Source organism: Zootermopsis nevadensis, unplaced genomic scaffold, assembly GCF_977971745.1.
Source record: "Zootermopsis nevadensis isolate Lab colony 2312 unplaced genomic scaffold, Znev_1.0 Znev_ptg000001l, whole genome shotgun sequence".
In the NCBI taxonomy this organism is placed as follows: domain Eukaryota; kingdom Metazoa; phylum Arthropoda; class Insecta; order Blattodea; family Termopsidae; genus Zootermopsis; species Zootermopsis nevadensis.
In genome coordinates, this window is record NW_028259133.1 from 7446723 (window position 1) to 7470345 (window position 23623).

At 36.8% G+C, this 23623-nt stretch overlaps 2 protein-coding genes across 10 annotated transcripts in view; both read right to left on the bottom strand.

Annotated features, from left to right (window-relative positions):
* Positions 1-20319, bottom strand: part of LOC110831775 (uncharacterized) — a 99152-nt gene extending 78833 nt beyond the window's left edge. For all 4 annotated transcript variants that reach the window (XM_087342354.1, XM_087342361.1, XM_087342367.1 and 1 more), the window contains exons 1-4: positions 18965-20319; positions 4980-5044; positions 3032-3181; positions 749-1959 (exon numbers count right to left, since the gene is read on the bottom strand). In XM_087342354.1, the coding sequence (XP_087198480.1) occupies positions 749-1482 (734 nt within the window). In that variant the 5' untranslated portion in view covers positions 1483-1959; positions 3032-3181; positions 4980-5044; positions 18965-20319. The remainder of the gene's footprint in view (positions 1-748; positions 1960-3031; positions 3182-4979; positions 5045-18964) is intronic.
* Positions 20320-20360: 41 nt separating this feature from the next.
* The window catches only part of LOC110830611 (uncharacterized), a 28738-nt gene continuing 25475 nt past the window's right edge, over positions 20361-23623 (bottom strand). For 4 of the 6 annotated variants that reach the window (XM_022065713.2, XM_022065715.2, XM_022065717.2 and 1 more), the window contains exon 9: positions 21829-23446. In XM_022065713.2, coding sequence (XP_021921405.2) covers positions 23363-23446 — 84 coding nt within the window. In that variant the 3' untranslated portion in view covers positions 21829-23362. Of the gene's footprint in view, positions 20532-21828; positions 23447-23623 lie in introns of those variants that run through there. The other 2 variants (XR_002543300.2, XR_015533520.1) reach the window with 2 other exon arrangements.

Here is a 23623-nt window from a genome sequence, read left to right on the forward strand (position 1 = left end):
ATCTTTAAACACTAGCTTATTAGATTAGTGACAAAAATGCACAATTTTTCGAAAATATAACAATAAGATTATTTTATTACTGTCCTAACTGGAAATTACTTAAGAAGAAGATGACTGTCTTTTGAGTTGTTGACCCGTGTAATCTGGTAGAAGTTTACCAACGCTTCAGATGACCTTGCTGCCTTCATCATCAGGGCGAAGGGTCACGTCCCTGATGATGGAGGAAGGAACATCCTCTGAAACCTTGGTAGACTTCTACCAGTCTACACGGCGCAACAACCTAGAAGACAGCCATCTTCGGACTCACCGACGTGAAAAACGTCAAATCCTACCTACCTACTTAAAGAAGTGTTACCTGGAGTAAGTTCTAATTTTACCTACAGCTACTGTGAATTTTGTGGGTAATCACATAAATTCCATGGAATATTTCTCTATAAATAATTATGAATTCTGACATAAATGTAATTATCCGGGTGTCTAAAACAAAGGTCACATTTCTGTGAAATAAATTGCAGACTGTATAATAGGAGTAGTAGATAGATACATTTACGTAATTGTAAGTACCTTTCAAAAATGTAAAAATCACATTAAACACCTTGAATTGAATTTCATAAAACGCATTCCTTAGATATGTGAAGCATTTCTTTATACTTGATAGAAAACATTTTCGAAGTAACATAAAGTCAAGAAGGGGAATAGTCACAAATTAATATTAAGAACACTAAATCAAGCATCATAAAATACTTACTCGGTCTGCATATCCACTCCCCTTGACCTTCGTTTCCTTTTCTTGTTCCTCTGTTTCCTCTTGTTTTGCGTTTTATTCCCTTCGTCATATTCCGTGCAGTCCACACTAAGCGGCAAGCAGACTTCTGGTACTGAACCACTGACTCCCCGTAACAAATCTCCAGGACACAGTTCTTCATAATTTGTCGACAACACAGAATGGTCCTCTTGTTCTGGAGATACTGCAGAATACACTGTATCAAAGTTTCCGCTATTATTAACAAGCGATAATGAAAACGCATTACGAACTTCATTGTATTCTTTCGGTGTTTTTAAAACATGATCGGACTGTACTCTTGAACTGACAATGGGCAATATGCATTCGTTGTTGGTAAGTTTATTATAATGATGTAACTCCGTTCCTGAATCATCTACATTAGAATGTAAATTGTCTTCTGATTTTGTAGCAAGCATAATGCCTTGACAACTGACTTCTAATCCTTCATTAGCGGAATGGGAGTTACTAGTCGCATTCCCATTATACTCATACTGTCCGTTACTGGCACCTCCTGGAGTCGCAGTGTAACAGTCTTCTGTATAGCCAACCATTAAACGTATGTCCTGACTAGAACAACATTTGAGATTCATATAGATGTCATGATGTTTTGGGTAGAGACTTCCAGCTGAATCTTCAACAGGACATTGCTCTGACGATAAAAAAGCATCCCCTGCTAATACAGTTTCAGAAGATTCCATATTAGCTTCAGAGTTCCACAGTGAAAATTTTACTTTTATTTCACAGTCAACATCTGACGTATTGATTCTGAATGTATAACTGAATTCTTATTCGCAGCTCTGTGTATCAAACCTTTATAAAGTGAAGTAGCATGTATATTAAATTTCTGTATGAATCTTCGGTAGAAATAAATTCATTTTAACAAGCCAGTTTCAAAGTTTATCCACGTAAGATAATGTAGGTATCTAGGTTGCTGGCACTCTATTCTTTGGTGATATCACTATAAATTAGTTTCTATGAAACAATAGATATTACTTTCTTCTGACATCATGTGGCATTAGTACCCTGGCACAGGTAATAATATATCTGCGTTGTTACCAACGTTTTCTTAATCACGATTCAATTCACTGTCAGCATCCGAGTAAAGGCAGCGTGGAACAGTAGATGCAAAGAGACGACATGACGGATGCTGCGCTGCGCTGCTAAACATGTGTCATCTGAAAACAAAGTGGATGTTTCAAATACAAACACTTAAAAGATAATTCAACCTAAATAAAAATAATGAAAATCTCATTACATGCTACAGGCTTAAAGTTCGGAACTATTCATTTAGTTTCACGATATAATGGAGCATATCGATGATTTCAATAGGCTAATAACATCTGTGTTTAACAACAATAATATAATACTTTCAGAATTCTACACCAATGACGTTTGGCTTGGAAAACTTTTTTATCTTCTACCAAACTGTGTACAAATAAGATAGTTTTCCAGGAATTTAAAACTCTAGTTGGCTGGAACACATTAAGAACCTACACATGCTCTCTTGTAGTTATAGAAAAGGGTTTTGCGTTTGTCTTCTGTCTTGATATGTCCAATACGTTTCAGATGAAGAGAACGTATTATTAGGTACAGGGCAGGGAAATGAGGTGTTTGGATAACGACTCCCATAGCGTACAACTGCGTTAAGCAGAAAGATCGAAAAATTACGCAACGCATTCCTAACACGTTTTGTTAAAAAATAAATTTGATTTAAATAAAGGAACAATTTTACATTACGTATCCGTTTCTTTGTATCCTATTGTGGTCTTTTTATATGTATAACTGGAAAGGGTTCCATCATACACAGTAGCTTATATTATTGACAATACAATATTAAACAAAGTCTGTGCTACTGGACCTTTGTTCTTTTAATGTTGTATGAAGTGTTTGAAACGTCGGCTGCGTTCTGTATCTTTGCCTAACACAAAAGGTCGAACGGAACGGTTTGTGTCCTGAACGCTTTTTGGGCCACGGAAATGGTTCACCTGACGGAACACTTGTCGATTTTCTTTGATGCAGGAGAATCGGCAAAATTATCCGTAACCCGTTCTGGCAAGTTAAGTTGGAACGAGAAGCCAAATATCGTTGACAATGAGCGCTGGTTACCAGGGCCGGGTTTACAGTTGTGGGGTCCCCGGCGAAATGAAAATTGGAGGCCCCTATTAGTAACAACTTCAAGTTATACTATAATTACTTAAGAATAATTAAATACAAAGTAACACGTGATCGCTTTCCGGCGATGATTACCTGGTCGCTTTTCTCCATAAAGTAGACTTAGGTTTTATGGAGGCCACTGTTTTGTAGAGGCCCCGGGGCGACACCCCCGACGCTGCCTCTTAAATCCGGCCCTGCTCGTTGCACTTGTGAAAAGGACGTCCTTGCACTTCGACTGACGGACTGGAGAGAGCAGGTTACAACATGGCGTGATCTGCATGGGCTCTTATATAGTCACAGCGATATTGTCTGCTTATAATTATTTCAATGAAATTGTATTCAATTGCAATCATCAACTTAATGACTTTTCGATCAGTCTGTGTTATTATTATATTAGTGAAGTTCTGAAAACCGGTGAGTTTTATACAAAAAATTATAGCATGTGTGTATTATAAATTCAACAACAGTATTCATTAACTTTCTCTAAGATAAATATATAGCTACATAAGCCCCAAAATACATGTGTATCTGTAAGCAAATTGGATTACAGTGAATAAAACTTACAAATTTTGATGTCCATATGATACAATTGCTGGGCATAAATGTTAATCAGAATACGCAAAAGAATGTTTAATCCACCATTACAATGATCAAGTCTTTAATTGACAGCTGTAATTGTACGTCCCACCTGATTTAACACTGAATATCCCAGAAATTAATTAACAAAACTTACTTTTGTTTTCTAGATTTCAGGAAAGTAACTTTTTAAACATAAATCCAATCAATTAATTTTACTCCACTATACCGGATGCATGTTGTATATATATATATATATATATATATATATATATATATATATCTGTTCTGTAGACATAAAATACAAGTAACTAGACATCTTTACATTATTTAATATTTATGACCTTAAGAATAAAGAAAAATATAAATTTATTAAAAGTCAATTAAAATTTATTCTGTCATTGGCCTATATTTTAATCTTCGACAGTTTCGACTAATCGATAGTCATCTTCAAAGTTTGTAATTATTTTGCGCTGAATCGTAATTTGTTCAAAATAAATGTATAATCTTCTTATTCTTCTTTAGCATTTGTCCCGTTTTGGCAGTGTCTACTTTTTTCCTCTCTTTTTGGAGGTTTTGCTTGATCTATTTAGACATTCGTTAGGACTCCTTGGATGAGTGATCAGCCCGTCGCAAGGCCTCTACCTGTACACAGGACAGCACAACACAGAAAGACGCGGACAAGCATACATGCCTTGAGTGGGATTCGAACCCACGGTCCCAGCGACCAAGGGGCACAAGGCCAACGCATCAGACAGCGCGGCACTGTGACGGCTCAAGATAATTGTATAATAAGAACGGGTAATGATAATATTTTAGTTATTTTAAGAATGAAGATCATCTCAATATTTAAAATTTAGTTCTTACCTGGGAAGAACACAAAGCTTCTCCATTCAAAACGGAAGTGATTAATCCTGATTAAAGAAAAGACCACTGTTCAATTTGTTTAATCAAGACCTTCAAACATCTATTCGGGTAAAATGTTGTAACGAATGAAATAAGAACATTTTCTTAACTCACGTACATTGTTACTATTTTCTCTACGTTTGTTGAACATTATGATATTGATTTGAAAATTTAAATTCTTTCTTCGTTCATTACACATTATCTTTATCATCCTCATTATTATTACTGTTTTCTGTTTTTCATCTTTGTGCTTGGCATATGAAAAAATGTTAAAAGGTTTTTTATACTTCATTCTTCCCACATACACAGTTATTGTTTTCCTGACAGCCAGGTTATTTGGTTGTCTGTATCTCGGTTTACAATTGAACTTATGATATATTTGGGCCTGTTGCTTTCCCCAGTTCTCTTTTTGTACAGATGCATGTCCTTCCGTCAAGGGCGTGTTTATTATAAACTCTTAAATTATGTTGTTCTTACTAAGTATTAATTCTTAATTATCATTCTTATTTCTATGACATGTGGCCGTGTACAAATGGTCACTGTATCCGTACTTGCTTACCTGTTATAGCAGCGCGTCTCTGAATCCCAGGACAGCATTCTCTACTGCTACGTATCGTTGTCTGCCTGGAAGTTGAGTGTGTACTGATTAGTTTCCTAGTGGTCATGGAGTGGGGAGTAGAGGTATCCGACTGAGGTCCTGTATAAATGTGTGTACAACGCGACTTCTTTTTGAGGTTTCACGTATACATTTTTTAAAAATTTAACTAGACACTTTTCTTTAGCTCTTTAACACAGTTTATTACAATTAATTACTATCAACAGTTATTCACTAATTAAAGCATTGCTACTGACAGAATTTTACAATGACCACTTATACACGACCACTTGTCATAGAATAAGAACAAAAATTAATATGCAAGAAGAATAACATAATCTATTTGTGGTTTATAAACACAAATTTAAAGTTAAAGGCAGATTAAATTGTAAGAATGTTGCTAACTCTCAGTTGAGAATCATTTGTCTGCTGTCGCCCGTCTAAATACGCAAAGAACACAAAATAACTTACCTCGAATTTAACTATTTTTTGTGTAAGTGTGAAATTAGTCTGCAACCCAAAACGAAGAACAAAAGTTGTACGAACAGTGATAAAGCGGATATTTGCTTTATTAAGAAAGATTCAGCGCCATTAATTTTTGCATGTACCAATAAATGAAACAAAAACCTAAAACCAAACTCAAAATAACGTAGGTTTCATTATACAAAATGTTGTAACTATAATTTCATTTCTAACAACGTAATGTAATTCGCATCTTTAATTTGTAGTGGAAATCCTTCAAACCACAGCCTATGTAATGATTATTATATTTCCATGACTCAGTAGTACCCAAAATCTTGAATATGGCTGTCTTCTGCGTTGTTTCGCCGCGTAACCTGATAGGAGTTTGCCTGCGTTTCAGATGTGCTTGCTGCCACCATCATCAGGGCGATAGCTACACGGCGTAACACATCGGAAAACAGCCATCTTCATATTCGCCACCGACAGAACGTCAGAACTCACCCAAAATCTTGTTCTTGAATCAGGGTGCTGTGTGTGAAGGTGAGGACGGAATAAAGGTGAGAGGAACTTCGGGGGACCTTATATACAGAACAGTCCAACTGTCCGCGACATAGCGTCCTTTTAAGAATTACACTTTGCGAATGGTCACCATCTCTATGTAATGACGGCCCACTGTTTATTACTCGGTTGTTCGTAACGGAGTAGTTAAATCTGAATTTAATTTTTCTTTCCTGTTGAGCTGTATAACTTCACAAAGAATAAGTAAGCGTTATCAAAATTAATTTCACATTAAACTAAATCGGAATCATACACAAGCATTAATTTGTTTGCGCGTCTCAGATGTCCTAACACTAAACTTTCCACAACTGTTGGAATATATGTCGGGTTACCACACAGCTACAGATATGATTTCTGCACTAAAATTGTCAAAAGCAGTCGTAGAGTGACTTTCTCTGTATGAAAATTACTGAAATGGTCAGATGCAGGATTTCATAAGGATTTGACTTTCAAAATCGTGATTTAACTCCGCAGATGGCCAAGAAATTTCTCGCCTTTATGAAAACCGAATTTTCATTATCGTTTTCTCAAGATCTCACTGCCCTGAGTCAGTACAATAAAGTCCATATCTTTAAACTTGGTTCTCTTAAAATTCATTTTATCCTTTCCATCTACGCCATGGTCTCCAAAGTGGTCTTTTTCATTACGATTTTTAGTATAACGTTTATACGCATTTATCATGTCTGAAATGTAACTGCTAATTGTCTTGAAGTTGTTATATAAATTTCCTTAAACACAGATACATAAACTTCAGTAACTTATACACTTCACGTGCGTGTTATTAGTGCAAAAAGGCGTGTCAGTAATGTTTTACAAAAACTAATTTGGAAGTGAAGATCACCTACGTGGACGCTTCAAACATACACGTACTATTAATGCTTACTGAAGACAGTTGATTATATTGGCACCCACAAAAGATGCAAGTTTTAAAGTTCGGGATCCAGGAATAACATTCAAATGTGTAGCACAGATTATAAATACCAAGTAACAAGGCGAATGTTCCTATATAGGCCTAGAGCAGGCCTGCCCAACCTTTTTTGTTGTGCGGGCAACTTCGGCAAAATTTGGTCTGTATGCGGGCAACATGAAGTTCAATACATAAACTGTGGAATGTATATGTATAATGATATATATATATACTTTATCTGCGTATTTTTCTATACATTATATACAATAAAAATATACTCATAACAATGTGACAATTTTGTAAACAATGCAATTAACAACCTAGGCTAAGGCGTGTTTATTTTTAACACATGTTTACAAAATTAACTAGTAATGTAATGTATGTCTCCATAAATAAAAAGTTTGTAACCTCTTTAAAATATTATTGCGGAGATTTTAACTTGGTTGTGATCTTTTGCACAATAAGACCGACAATGAAAATATCAGAAAGAAGCCGCTGCTGGCAAATTCACATCTGCAAGTCGTTAACTAGAAAACACCCCCGTAATAATACACGTCGGCAATCGACGGCAAAGGTATTTTTATCCCGGCAAGGGACAGCCACTAACAATAAGGATTTATGATAAGGTCACGTGGGACTATGTAAGTGGTGGTATGTTTTCATTCATAGTTTGGCAGGAAACGGGTAGACTTGCTTCGGGGTTCTATGGCGCTGTTGACAGGGAAAGGATTAAAAGACGTTTTCTTATTTCAAATGTCTCCGCGGGACATAATGCCGTGTCGCGGGCAAGTTGTTGCCCGTGAGCTACAGGTTGGGCGGGGCCTTGCCCACAGTATTGGTTAGCGGCTCAGTTGGTGTATCTGAAACGTGTTTGAAAACTTTATGGTTGTAAATGCGCTGTCCCGCGAACCTTTAAAGTACATCTGTAACTATACACACACCTGATTTTAATATCCAGAAGCTCTGCACTTCGTCCACAAAGTCTATTTACGGGTTAGTATGAATTTCAGAATAAACAATGGTTATATCTTGAAATAAAGTAGACCAATTTTTCATCTTAACGGCCAAGAGTTATGGTTTTGTTTAATAAGGAACTGAATTCAAGGGGTAACCATTCTGGCGAGTCTAATTTTGTGGTAATGGCCGCAACAAGAATATGTACATCATAATTATTTACTTTATGTAAGTCTAGATGTTTAACAATATGTCTCGTCATATCACCCCAATCTGACGATTTATATAGGAAGGAAGAGGCCAGATTCTTCCATCATTGCATTATCACATTATTACATTACATCATTATATTAAATGGGATGAAATTTGTACTGACTTTCATCAGTTCACTACTTCCAAGTTTCCCTATGCAACTGTTCCCTTAAGGAATGTATACAAGATGTCTTTGTTCTATATAACTTCAAGTCATCCAAATCAAATATTTTTTTCAAAAACTGTAATTGCAAACAACAGCATTTAAACAAAAATAAAATGAGCACTTGCTTCACAAGAGCTGAACTGTGTTAATTTAAAGTTGGGTTATAACATAATAGGAAATATTTGTGTCGACGGCTTGTTAACTGAAGTAACGAATGTGTAAAAGCGATACAACTACCATCTCAGTCCGATTTTTCTATTAAGAAGAACTCACGGTCTTTAACAGAGAATAGATATGCAGGCATCAGCTTAACCGCTTCTTCGATTATCACACAAAATCTTTGTGCACTAAACTCACTCGCATAAGGAAACTTATAGAGCAGAAACCTTCTGAAAGCCAATATCATCTGGTAAAAACATTCTATAGATTTTATAGAACACGAACATTCATCACTATGTACATAAGGATCCTTCGTATTTCTTGCAGAATCATATTAATGTTATACTTGTATTGGCCCCTGCGTCTTTCAAGTCCTACTGTAAGTCACTCTGGCGGAAATGTATGCCTTAGTCACTCTTCCCATGGGTGCTACATAACGTTCCCACCACTCTACTTCATTTGACAAATCTAATAACATTTGGGGAAGAGATCAATTTGATGCAACACAACAAAACTCCACTAAAAATACATATACACACTATAATTAGACTTAAAGAGTACAAAGAATTGTTATGACAATGCTAATATAGCAGAACAATAAATTCATTGGTCGAACTAAGGAATGAATGTTTGTACCAGATAATGTATACCCAGATCACATAAAAACGACCTCAAGCTAACTGTTTGGTTGAAACATATCACCGTAATTCTATATAAGATCAAAATATATGTAAAAATTAGTTTTGTGGCCGGAGAAACAATACCTAGTGCTGATTGTTACTGTACAGTTCCTTCACGTTCTAAAAATAAATCTGTAAAAAACTAAGACATTCCGTGGCAATTGAGGTTAGATATTCCAAACGACATATATTTCTGTTCTCTCTTAAGGGCTACAGCACATCTGAGGATGTTGTTCATCATTATTACGGATTAAACTTCTGGTTCTTTTCAGTACAGTACCAAATGTTAAAACTGCGACATTTCAGGTTCTCAGGGGGCGAGTATGAAAATGGCTATCTTCTGAGGTTTTGAAGATCGCCCTGATGATAGAGGCAGCAAGCACCTCTGAAACGCCAATAAACGCTTACCAGACTACACGAGGCAGCAACCCAGAAGGCAGCCATCTTAAAACATTAAATTATTCCGTTTTCGTCGGGTGCCTCTGCGATTCTCCGTCTCCTTTTTGATTCAGTGATGGAGCTGTCTCGCTTATCTATTCACACATTCGTAGGATTTGGGGTTTTCACGGCGGTCAGTCTGAAGATGGCTGTCTTCTAGTCACATATTCCTTTGACAGTTTCACTAATTTATTTTATCAATATTCTCCATACCATTAGGATAATCATATTAAGACAAAAATTGCATGCAAGATTTTACTCCGGAGATGTGAATTTTAAAAAAAATCTGTTGGGGGAACTTAGACATAAAATGTAAGCTAAAATTAAATTGGATATTCAAAAAAGGAGGGTTGCAGAGAATTAATTGGATTTATCTGGCACATAACAGCAGCCTTGGGTAAGTTCTTTTGAATATGGTAATAAGCCCTCTGGTTTTATAAAAGGCGGGGAATTTCGTGACCATGTGGCCGACTATTGCATTCCCAAGACGTAGTGATAGTTACATTGTAATTATTGTATTGACATAAATGTGTTTCTCCCACTCTTTTAATATATGAACTGCATTTATGATCTGTCACTCTGAATCATGCGCCAATCAAATACAACATGTCGCCATTACAGCATCACCACGTGTTATTTCATTAACAGAATTTTTAGTTCAATATCACATAAATTTTAATCGTCAAAACGACAAATATTTTAAAAGAATAACATTAGTACTATGCCGTAGTAAAGGCTGCATGAAGAAGCATTTTGTATTTTCACAATATTCCAGACATTTATTTTCGCTGCATACAGACTAAACATTGAGTGAACTCTGTTATGCTGTTGAACATAATGGGAGGAGGAATGAGAAGCTACATGGTTATGGTGATGCTGCAATGTAAACTGATTCACACGTGAGTCAATATTCAACTGCATTATGTTGGCAGATGAAGCATCACTTGTCTAAATAATTTATTGCGACGAACAGGCCGGCACTGTCTCCAGGAACCAGTGCCTGAACATAATAGACTATGATTATATGGGAATAATCTTACTATTTTGGTGCATTTGTGATGCGTTAAGTATTTTCATCATTGTAAAAGGAAAGCGGTTGACTGAGCATCCTGCTATGAGGACGTGTAGGGGAGGTGAAATTCCACTTATTCTTAATCTCGACACGAGGTGAAAGGAAGTACTTTGCTTCACCACGCCCTGGTTGCCTTACTCCCGGAGAAAGATTACCAGGTGGCCATTTCATAGAATGTTGTGTGTCCCAGAGTCGATCTGGACAAGATAGCGGACAGAAACGTACCTAAATTCCTTCCACTGCTAGGGTTAGAAGCCCGATTGTCCAACTCGCATTCAGAAACTATACGACTTAGATATTCAGAATTATCCTACATATTTATCGACAGAAACAAGCAAAAGTACAGAGCCATATAAAAAAATTAGGATTTATGGTTCCTGTACATATGAGTAACTCATTTTATTACACCAGATCTTTGCTATATATGAACACACCTACAGCACAGTTTAATTGTAATTTTGAAGTTAATGTTCAGCTTCGTTCGGTTACTCGTAAACCAACCTTGTCATTTACATGGTCTTTTCTAAAAGTTCAAACCGCTGACAATTGCTAGCTCAGCCACAGACAGTGACACATAAGCAACAGAACTTTCTTTTTCAAATATTCCACCAACACGCAACAGTAACACCGAAAATATTAATTTTCCTTCGATTGTTCGGTTCATCGAAAATAATTGAGCCAGTGCTTAATTTCAGATTACTTTTGAATAACTTAACATGCTTTGAAAACAACGTTCGCATCTCTTTCAAAATGTTAACCGTATTCTAAGTACGTAAGAATTTGCAACACGTAATAAAAGTTTAATAGTAATAATATTAGCTTAACTGAACTGAATCATCTCATTTATGCAACAGCAAAAGTAATAACAGAAGATTTAAATGAACAAAAAAAAATGCATTCCAGAAAAACAACCCCAATCAACACCACACTGGATGAGAATACAAAGTACTATTGACGCCACTCGGAAAGAGTTATCAGCTCTGATGGAAATTACGAGAGATAAAATGTAAAACCGGAATACTAAAAAGAAATGCCTGCTTCGGGAATATAAAGCACAAAGTGAAGGAAGCTTGGAACAACTAACTGATGAGCTTAAACAAAAGGTGTCAGCAATTCAAAACGTATTAGGAGATATAAAAGAAGACAAACCCAACATCAGTAACACAAATTGCAAGAAATTCTACAGATCTTTAAAACAGAAGAAGATAAATATGGGATCCACACCTAGCAAAGGAGAATTTGAAAATTGTTGGAAAGAAATATATGAAACAAATGTCAAGAAGCCACGTGGATAAAAAATCAAGTTTACCAAAACCAGATAATTGAAAGGGAACCAATAACAGAAGAGGAGGTAACAACAGTTCTGAAATAATGTCTGAATTGGAAGGCCCCAGGAGAAGACCAGATAGCAAATTTCTGGCTGAACAACCTCACTGGGACACATCAAAATTTATCAAAAGTTTTCAACAAACTGATTGAGCAAGATCAGATTCCAGACTGGCTGATCCTAGGAATAACATACTTTATTCCAAAGAGTGAAAACAATGAATTACCAAAAAAATTGTAGGCCTCTGACTTAAATATAAATTACTTACAGCAGTCATTGCTAACAGAATGCACAATATATTGAAGATCAAAATGTAATGCTGAAAGAACAAAATGGGTGCTGCCGAGGATCAAGAGGAAAACAATACAGGAATGTAAAAACAGGAAGAAGAAATTGTGCATGGCCTGGATTGACTACAAAAATGTATTTGACAGTTTTCCTCACAGTTGGATACTTAAATCTACGGAGTTAATGAAAAGATAATATGAAGATACGCCGTCATCAGGGCAATGACTCGCTCTCATGACGGAGGCAGTATGACCTCTGAAACGTTGGTTAACATCGACCAGACTACACAGCGCAACAACCCAGAAGACAGAAATCTTCATACTCAATCGCCCTGACGACGGAGGCAGTATGACCTCTGAAACGTTGGTTAACATCGACCAGACTATACAGCGCAACAACCCAAGACGGAAATCTTCATAAGCACCGCTGTGAAAACCTCAAATCATAAAAAAGATAATATCTTTCACTAAGAAATCTACGAAGAGTTGGAAAATTAGTACGAAACTAAATACGGGAGATAAAGCAATTGAAACAACAGATATCAGAGTAAACTGTAGAATATTTCAAGGTGATTCACTCTCACCATTGTTATTTGTATTAGTTTAATCCCTCTTACAGCAAAGCTCAACCGAATGAATATAGGATATGAAGAACACGAAACTGAAACAAAAGTCTCACACCTGATCTACATGGACGACTTAAAACTGACATGCAAAACAGAGAAAGATCTCCATACAGTTAAGATATTCAATAATAATATTAGAATGAAATTTGGATTGGATAAATGTGCAAAGGTTGTGTATAAAAAAGGAAAATGTTCTGAATCAGAATATCTCTTAATTGATATGGACACAGAAATATAACAGCTTGAACAAAGAAAAGCATACAAATATTTAGGTATTGAGGAAGGAGATGGCATACATTACAAAATGAAAGATAAACTGAAGAAGGAATATGATGGAAGATCAAGTTTCGGAATAATTAACTGGAGACTGGAAGAACTGCAGAAATTGACAGAAAAACTAGGAAAACATTGACAACATATGGGATGCATCATCTGAAAGCAGACACAGACAGAATTTACGTAAAGAGGAAGGAAGGGAGAAGAGGACTGGCACAAATTGAAGCAGCACACAAAAGTGAAATATTCAATATTGCAGAGTATTTACGCATAAAGCATCAGAAAAATTATACAATCACATAATAGGTCCCAAGCAATAATGAATTCAATAATTAAGACAGCATCAGAAATCAAAGAACTAAATTCTTAAGATGAAATCAACGACACAGATAAAGAGAAACAACAAATTAAGTCGCTGATTCAATAAGCTATAAAGAAAAAGTGGGAGAACAAAAAATACATGGGGAGTATCTCTGAAGTCTGGATAGACAACTTGTATAAAGGACGCATTTTTGTGGCTAATAAGAGGAGATCTCAAAGGGGAAACTAAAGTCAAATTATAGCAGCACCAGACCGAGTGCTAACACTAAATATTTTGCAGCCAAAATATTTTAAAAAGACGCAGACAGCAAATGCAGATTATGTCAGCAATTTGATGAGACGACAGATCACGTTATGTCCGGATGCCCCGTGCTGGCAAAAGAGCAGTATATACAACGACATGATCGTGTCTGTACTCAGCTGCATTTTAACATATGCAGGAAAGCTGGGGTAAAGCTAGAAAAGAAGAACTGGTATGAACACATCCCGAAGACAGTGGAGACAAGTGAAGATGGCCAAATAACTATTTTTTGGAATCATCAAGCCAAAACAGATAAAATTATTCTAAATAACAAACCAGATATTATAATCTGAAACAAAAATGGAACTTGCCTTTAACTGATACAGCAATACCAACTGACAGAAATGTAATTAAGAAGAAAGCTGAGAAGATCCTGAAAAACAAGTAACTTCTCACAGAAATACAGCAAATGTGGAGAGTAAAAGTAATCCGAATAATTATTGGAGCAATTGGAACTGTTCCCAAATCACTCAAAATATATTTGACCAACATCCAGGGCAAACACGACATTAGGGCACTTCAGAAAACCGCCATTCTAGGAACATCACGCATTATTCAAAAGACTCTCATGTAAAACATATAATGCCACACGCTAAATCTGTTTAACGCATGTAATACGTATTAAAAAACAAAATGTATTTCAGAAATAGCTGCTGCACTACGTACCTAAGGGGCAGGGTTTGTCTCGGGTACACAGAAGTAAATACCCTATAAAGTGGTAACAAAAGGAATAATAAGGATAATAGTCAAGACTCTTACCTATAGTTAACAAACATGTTATTTGATGTTTTTATTATACAGAATAACTACACACAGAATGACTAAAATTTTATTTCACATAAATACTATTTTACATCAGCGAAAAGCTTTTGAGGTTATGAATTCCTGCTTTCAAAAACCTTTTGTTGAACCGTCAGTGCAAATAACTGAAGTATTCAGCCTGTCTACTCACCCAGGTAATGATCTGTCAGCAAGTATTAACAAACTTCACTTGATCCTGAATACCACTTCACAAACTTCGTGTGGTCACGAGTGTGTTTGCGCGTGCTTACGGCCAAGTCAAGAAACTATGTGCCTGCTGCAGGCTTCTAGCAGCGGCTTCAAGCATTTCCCACGCTTACGCTTGCTTGCGATAAACAAGGGCTAGATTTTGGAAGAAGGACGAGAGAGCGCGCTATACCTGTGTGTAGTGACTACATGCGTGACGAGATTCCCTGGATCACATCAGGGTTCATCATACGGTCTATGAAGTTCTTTCGCCATAAAAAGGTTACGAATTAAAAGCATCTTCCTAACTTCACTTATACCTTATTACGGTAGTAATTAACTAAGTGACTCAGATTGTGAAACAAAGTCCTTCTTAAGAACCTGACAGTACTCTCAGCTAGTGAAGATATTCCTCGCCTATCATGGGAACCGAAAGTTAATTTCCGTAATCATAATAGCCTGCCACCTGTCTCTAACCTGATCCAGATGAATCCAAAAAAATGGCTCTCTTCTGGGTTGTAGTAAAATTTAATCTGGTAGAAGTTCGTCATCGTTTCAGAGGACCATGCTGCCTCCACTTTCAGGACAATGACTCATCACAACCCAAAATACACCTATCTTCGGACTCACGGCCGTGAATACCTCAAATCCTACTTCAGATGAATTCAGTTCACATCGTCTTACCCCATTTCTCCAAGACCCCAACGTACCCTGCAATGTAAGTGTACCGATTGGTATCTCCTCTTAATGCTTCCAAAAAAACAGTCCGTACACTGTACACATTTCTCACCTCCCACATGAGCTCTAAACCGTTGCTGATTATTTTATTTGTGTAACATAAAAATAATAGACGTAATAATAGAAATATTAAACAGCAGTAAAAATGTTAACAATATTAACGCTCTTTTTGGATCACGTAATGTCATCAGAAGGAGTTTAACTCCGTACCATAACCGACTACGCTAGTCCAAGATATCTGTCAACTTTTTCGATTTAGTGATTATTTACCAGCTATGTATTGTGAAAAAAAATTAATTTTGAAATTGTCTCCTTGCATTGGTTATATGAATAACCCATATAATTCCAAAGTCAAAAACTTTGGATAATGCTAATTAGGTACTTCTTTATAGTGGTTCCGTGGTGACCCCTTTTCTTAAGGAACAGAAAACACGTAGCGTAACAATTCTGAGCTTTCGCCAGAATTCGACTTCTGAACTTTACAAATCACGTCAACGACACCACAAGAGTTGGGTTACTGGGGATTGCCCTCGTAACCATTATAATAACAGTAACGAATTTAACCAATTTAACCATGGTACACAGAGCATCCAGGAGATTCCCTACCAAGTCACATCCACGCATCGTAGAAACACGTCTTCATATATGGTGCTTCCTAGTGTTGTGCTATTTAACAAAAATTCGAATGTACCGACAAATATAAGAAAAGCCCCAATATGTGGCTTCATTAAAAATTATTTAATCATTGTCGAGTTATTAAATGCGGAAAGATGGACAGACTAACTAACCAAAGCCCTCCACCGGTCCCTGTTCTGGGTCAATAAAACCCGGTCCCCTTCAACTCCTATCTCCCATTGATCCCGCCTGATATTATCCTCCTATCTACTTCCAGGTCTCTCCAGCGGTCTCTTCCCCTCAGGCTTCCCATCCAACACCTGGAGCACACCTCTTGTCCCATCCACGCGCGCTACATGCCCCGCCCATCTCATTCTTCTCGACTTAATCACCCTCACAATACTGGGGGAGCAGTACAGATTTTTAAGCTCATCATTATGCAGTTTTCTCCACGTCCCATCGTCTTCACTCTTAATCCCAAATATCCTCCTCAACACCCTGTTCTCAAACACCTGCAATCTGTGTTCCTCCCTCTGAGTGAGAGACCATGTTTCGCACCCATACAAAACAACAGGTAAGATTATTGTTTTGTATACTTTAATTTTCAGGTTCTTAGAAATCAGGCGGGAAGACAAAATATTTTGAACTGAGAAGTAGCAAGCATTTCCAGAATTTAATCTCCTCCTAACTTCCTTATGAGTGTCATTTTGATTTGTTATTGTTGTTCCCAGATATTTGAACTTTGTAACCCTTTCAAAGGACTTATTAGCCACCCTAACGTGATTCTGCCCGCCTGTCTTTTGATGACGGGATACTAACACGTACTTAGTATATTATGTTTTTATTTCTAGCCCCACTTTTCTACTAGCCTCTAGTAAAACTTGTGTTCCTCATCATCAGCATAAGCCAATAGCTGATGTGTCTCATTCAACTGCAAACCCTCCTGCCTATCTTGGAATTTCCTGATGGCGTAATCTAGCGAAAAGTTAAAGAGCAATGGAGATAGTGCGTCTCCTTGCTTCAAGCCATTCTTGATGGAAAATGAGTATGATAAATATTTATCTATATAAATTTTGCTACAGGTTTCACTTACGCACTTTTTTATTAGACTCACTAGCTTCTTTGGTATAACAAATTCAATGAGAATATTGTATAACACTTTTCTCTTCACAGTCATAGGCTTTTTTGAAATCCATAAATAATTGATGTACGGTCCCACCGAACTCCCATTTTTTCTCTAGTATCTGATGAATGCAAAAGATCTGATCAACTGTTGATCTGTTTCGTCTGAACCCACACTGATGATCCCCAATAATTTCATTCGCATATGGAGTTAATCTTGCCAAAAGAATGTTGGATAGAATTTTGTATGAGGTTGATAGCATAGAAACTCCTCGGTAATTACCACACTCAGTCTTGTCCCCCTTCTTATGAATAGGAATAATTATGGATTCCTTCCATTGTTGTGGCATCTCTTCCTTATCCCAAATTAACTGAATAAGCTTATGGATCTTCATATGCAACATTTGCCACCTGCTTTAATTAATTCTGCTGGAATTTCATCAATACCTGGAGATTTATAACTTTTCAACTTCCCAATGGCTAGTTCCACTTCATCTAAACTAGGTTCTGGCACCAACAATTCAGCTGTGTGTATTTTAATCTGTCTAATATCACCAGTCTCATGGACATTTAAGAGCTAGTTAAATAAATATTTCCACCAATACAAAATTTTTATCGGATCTGCAAGCAAATTACCATTATCATCATTTAACAAATTAGCCTGAGGTTAATACCCTTTCTTAAAATCATTAATGCCTCTGTACATATCTCCGATATTTTTGTCCTTACTATTTGTTCCAAGCTCAATAACGTTACCTTTCAGAGATTCCCTTTTCTTATTCCTAAAGGTGGACAGACCGTCAAGGCAAAGCTAACATGCACATTTTTTTGCAACTTTAAGTTGCTAACGCGCATACAAATGATGCGAAGAACTGATTAAAGAAGGAAATACGAATTTACGACTACGTTTACGTAAAACTGTTCTTTTAGACTTCATCAATCTTTTATATTGGAAGGTAAAATGGGGTAAATTATGTGCATGAAGCCTATCTACTGGGCCCTTTGGATGAGTTAACTTTACACTTATCCACGTCTGAGTGTATCTCAGACTTTCTGTCCTCCTCCTTGGAGATGGCAGCGGAATCTAGCTTGCGAAACGTTGTTTCGTTATTTTATAATTTAAGAAGATGGGCAAAGACCAAAAAAGAAAAGTTTACATATTATAACTCACCATCATCAGAATCCTTCAGACTTCGAGAACAACACTGACTAGGAGAGCGGCAAAGCTACTATGGTCTAATTAGCCAAATGACTTCATTGCGACATTACGTACCTTATTAGTCTTTAAATTCCATTACCACTGACTTAATCATTCAGCGGGATAAATCAAATGTACATTAACTGTTTACGCTGACTGATAAATCTTTCATAGAATATCTCTGTGAAATAAGGCAAACTCCCTTGCTTCAATGGCAAACGTTTCCTGCTTACCGAACGTCGTTGTCTAGTGTTTAATAACTGGGAGGTCACGGGTTCAAACCTTAACCCGGAGACTAGCTAACCTGACTTACTTCTCGTGTTTTCCCTCAGTCAGTCCGGACAAACGCCTGGATATTACCTATAATTAGGCCATGACCGCTTCCTTCCATATATTTCAAAAATTATTATTGTTGTTGACGTTATGATTATTATTGTTTTCGGTAATACTTAGTCCGACGTACTGAAGCATCGTTAAATTAACTATACACAAATAAAATTTACCTTCCTTGCTGTCTCTGCTGTATCCAGTCACCATTCGAACGACGTAATACAGAGTGGACAAATGAAATGCGTACCATTTTACTTTAATATTGATTATGTACTAAAAGACAAAAGATTGGAACCTAGACACATTTCGGTAGGTTAAATGTTCAAGTTTTGTGACCTACATTTTACAGTTTTTCAATGAGGAAACAGTCTTGAAAGAAAGTTGGAGCAAAATGTGTAGCGAGCTTTTATTTTCTTTTTGTCTCCGTTGAGAACAAACAATTTACACCACTTTTAAGTCGACAGTCTTATTGGTGGTTCCCTTTCAAACACCGTACAAAGTCTCCTCTGCACTGCAACAACAGACCCATATTCGTGAAACTATAGCACGCGTTTAACTTCTTTTGCGAGTCTTAACGATTGTGAATGTAGCGCTTCAGGTGGCACGATTTGGAAACTCAAGTGGCGCAAATTATGAACTTTATCATGCAATTTAAGAACCGGCGTAGCTCAATCAGTGCAGTGACTGACTACGGACTGGGCGACCAGGGTTCGGTCCCCGACGGGGACAGAATATTTTTCCTCTAGCCTCTGCTCCCAGACCGGTTCTAAGACCCACCCAGCCTCCTATCCAATAGTACCGGGGTCCTTTCCCAGGGTCACGGCACCACTCACCCCCATCTAGTGCCGAGGTCAAGAATGAGAAGGAGCTTTTCCTTCACTCCCCCCAAGCGCCTACAAGGCGTATAGTGGGACAGCTTTACCTTTTTTTACTTTATCATGCAACTTACTCAAAATTTCCATGCTTCTTCCTTTCGGTCATGAGTAAGTTATAGTAACATGGTATACATTTCAAATGTACACCCTGTGTTTAATCTCATACTGTCACACACAAACTCTGTTGGGGAAAAAATAAATAATTTTGCTTATTTATTTAGTTTTCTGCGATCACTAAGCCCCAAACCAGGTAAGAGGATCATAACATCAGCTTCTCAGCCGTTTCTCTCACTACAAACGACTTAATGCAGAAGTTAATACATTATTCACAGGCTGCACACAAATATGTATTCACACAGAATGCCAGAAAAATTTCCAACACCAACACGAAGCCATGTTTTATTTTCTTGAAGAGTATTACTGAATAATGTCTTCAGGTTTAAAATACCACGTTGAGATCAGGCTACAGTCACTGACAAATAGCAGATAAGTGAGATTTGTTTTCACGGCGTCAGGTAAGATCATGGCTGATTTCTGCTACGTCACACCGTGTAGTCTGGTAAATGTAGTAAACTTTCTATCACACTCCACGGTTCAACAACCCACAAGACAGTCAACTTCAACTCAGGGCTTCTTCGGCATACGTAATTGGACATCCCTGAAGAAGAAAGTAAACTTTGTGTGTGAGTTGTTAATCCTAAAAGGAGGGCATGTGTATACCTGGCCGTAACTAAAGAAACAGGATGCATTCATTTGGTTCCTTAACTCCCTCCACGCAGAGAATGCGAGCCGCAACCCAGCAGGACGCGTCAGGTCGCGGTTTACAAAGAACATGGTCTAGCAGTTTGTTGTAAACAGTGATGAACTAAAAATAGACCAAAGTGTTGATAATCTGTAGTCAGCTGTGCAGAAACCATTCAATTAATCGGATCAATATCTAAACATAATTTGTTTTGTTTTTTACGTTAAGCGAAGTTTAGTTAGTATATTTTGTTTTCTATTGCGCAATTAGTATTGAGTCAAAACAGATAGAACCATTCCAAATAACAAACCAGACATTATAATCCGAAACAAAAATGGAACTTGCCTCTTAATTGATATAAAAATACCGACTGACAGGAATGCGATTAAGAAGGAAGCGGAGAATATATTGAAATACAAGGACCTTCTCATAGAAATACAGAGAATGTGGAAGGTTCAAGCAAAAATAATTCCAGTAGTTATAGGGGCAACAGGAACTGTCTCCATGTCGCTCAGGAAAAAATTGACCAACATTCCAGGCGAACACGACGTCAGGGAACTTCAAAAAACTGCCATTTAGGATCTTCATAAATCATTCGAAAGACGCTGTCGTAAAATATGTAGTCATCCCTCAAAATAAAACTATATAATACATGTAACAAGTATTAAAAACAAAAAGTATTTTGGAAATAGCTGCTGCACTATGTACCTAAGGGGCAAGGTTTGTCTCGGGAACACAGAAGTAAATACACTATAAAGTGGTGAATAGATGGGATAACAATAACTTCATTGATAAGGCCCATTTTTATTAACCTGACAGTTGCTCAGCTTGTCAAGAAATTCCACACACACTTCGTGGTAACCGGAGGTTCACTATCGCATTGATAAAAGCTGACCACCGTTGCATATCCTGAATCAGATAAATGTAATCCACGCCCCTCTACTTGATTTCTCTTAGATTCATTTTAATACTGCTGTCCCATCTACACCTAGGTCGTCCAAGCAGTCTCTTACCCTCCACGTTTTTCAGTTAAAATTGTGTACGCATTTCTCATCTCTCTATGCGAGCTATGTTCGTAACTCGCTACTCATCCTTCTTCATTTGATAATCCGAATAATATCTGATAAAAATGTACAAATTATGAAACTCCTCATTTTGCTGTTTTGTCCAGTCTCCTGTTATTTCATTCACTTCAGGTTAAAATAGTCTCCTCAGCGCCCTCTTCTCAAAATAATAATAATAATAATAATAGTTTTGTTCAAATAATATTTCAAGTTAACAATTTTCAGAAACTTCACATCATCACATAGATACATAATAACTGATAAAGTTACTAACTTGGATCAAATATCCAAATATGGATGTAAAGGAAATCAGGTAGAAGGGTGTGGATTAAATTAGCATTTATCAACATCTGCAATTTAAGACTACACGAAATATCATATATTCAATGTTAAAATAGACCGTTTTATACTTAATACAGCTCAATAAGAATTTAAAAATTAATTTACAGTAAAATGCATCGTTTTACATATACTACAACTATCACTAATTATTCACATGTTGTATGACGTATTGTTTACTACAGTTTTAAACTGCTAACCAGATTAATCATCGTTCTGTTACGTAATACCGTGTACTGCCGCTGAGCTAATTACAGTTGATTCACTCTGTACTCACGGGCAGTATTTGGTGTATTTAACGACGTTTAAGGGGGTTGTTACGCAGATAATTTCGAGCAGAAAATTTAAGTTTCATTTACATATTCGCGGCCGTTCCAGAGTTAAGACCTTTTTACGTTCATGTCCATTTCATTACTGCGATTGTAAATTTTTATAAAATGGAAACAATTAGTTTTAACAAAGAACTACAGTTGATTCCTTTGTTTACAACACAAAGTAGAAAAAATTAAAGTTAATTCTGCCTTTTGCAGCACTTTCAATCGTCACTTCAAAGTACTTCTTTTCAGTACTTCTCTGTTCGTGTGGTGGAGACTTGTAGGCTTGTTAGCGGCACCCCAGTCAGAGTGTGACTACGTTTCAACTGTACCTCCACGAAATCCCAGGGTGGAAACCACGTCAAACAATGACAATAATACAAAGTGATATCAATGTAAATGCGTTGTTTACGCGAAAACAGTGGTGAATTTGGAAATAAATTACATTATCTGCTCTAAATTATTTCCTCAGCAACCTCCATTTGTACTAGACCTCTGAATCACTCTGTATAAATTTTAAACTAGTAATCCTACATGCAAATGTAATATACATTTCTTTCAATAAGTTATGAGGACAGCGTATTTAATCTGTACATACACATTTATACATGCACTGTGTTCTTGGCTGTCTGTGAACAAATGCAATTACATAAAATCCTTAAATAAACACTCAAAATTTCACTCGATGGATCCAGCAAAAATCATATGTCCTTCCTAACATTGCTATCTGATATGCGTATAGGCCCCTGAATAAACCCTCAGCAGGCTATATTTACTTCAGTGTCTTACAGGAAATCGGCCAGAAGCCGTGTATGGACCAAGTATTGTTTATGTAAATGCAAAACTTTCATATACCCTTCATCTCTCTGCCAAGCCTCTTTTAATCTTCGGTTGTCTACATACAGAAAGCCATATTTAATCTGTTAAGCATTCAGCAGGAACCTTCCCTGGAGAAGAAGACACAAGACAAAGCAAGGCCGAGCAGGATTCGAAATCGTGACCCTCGTGCTCAAAGACTGCATGGCGAAAGCATTGAGTTTATTATTAAAAGGTTTATCAAAAATATAGTGAAAAGTGATGAAGATAAACAATCACTTAAGTCGAAGGACATTTCTTACCATGAACAGCTTCTTCAGCCAGTTTACTCAGAGTTGTGGACGGGCAGTAACAGACTGGATGCAGAGGCTGGCGAGTTCCCGTTGTGACATGGTTCTTTGCGCCTCACAATATCTTCTGATTATACTATTTTTACTTCGGATAGTACATTTTTCTCCATTCCCTCGTCTTTATCATTTAAGTTTGAAGTCGGGGGAGATTCTTCCTAGTAAGTAAAAATACTCTTAAATATTAAACCTGAAAGTTGTTTAAAACCACATAAGTTCCCATAAACACATAATGACAGTTCTTTCACAAGAACTGATATTGAACTCAGTAGAAATGTAATTTTATTTTGTTTCTATGTAAATTACATACATATCAGCCTCATTATCATTTTTTT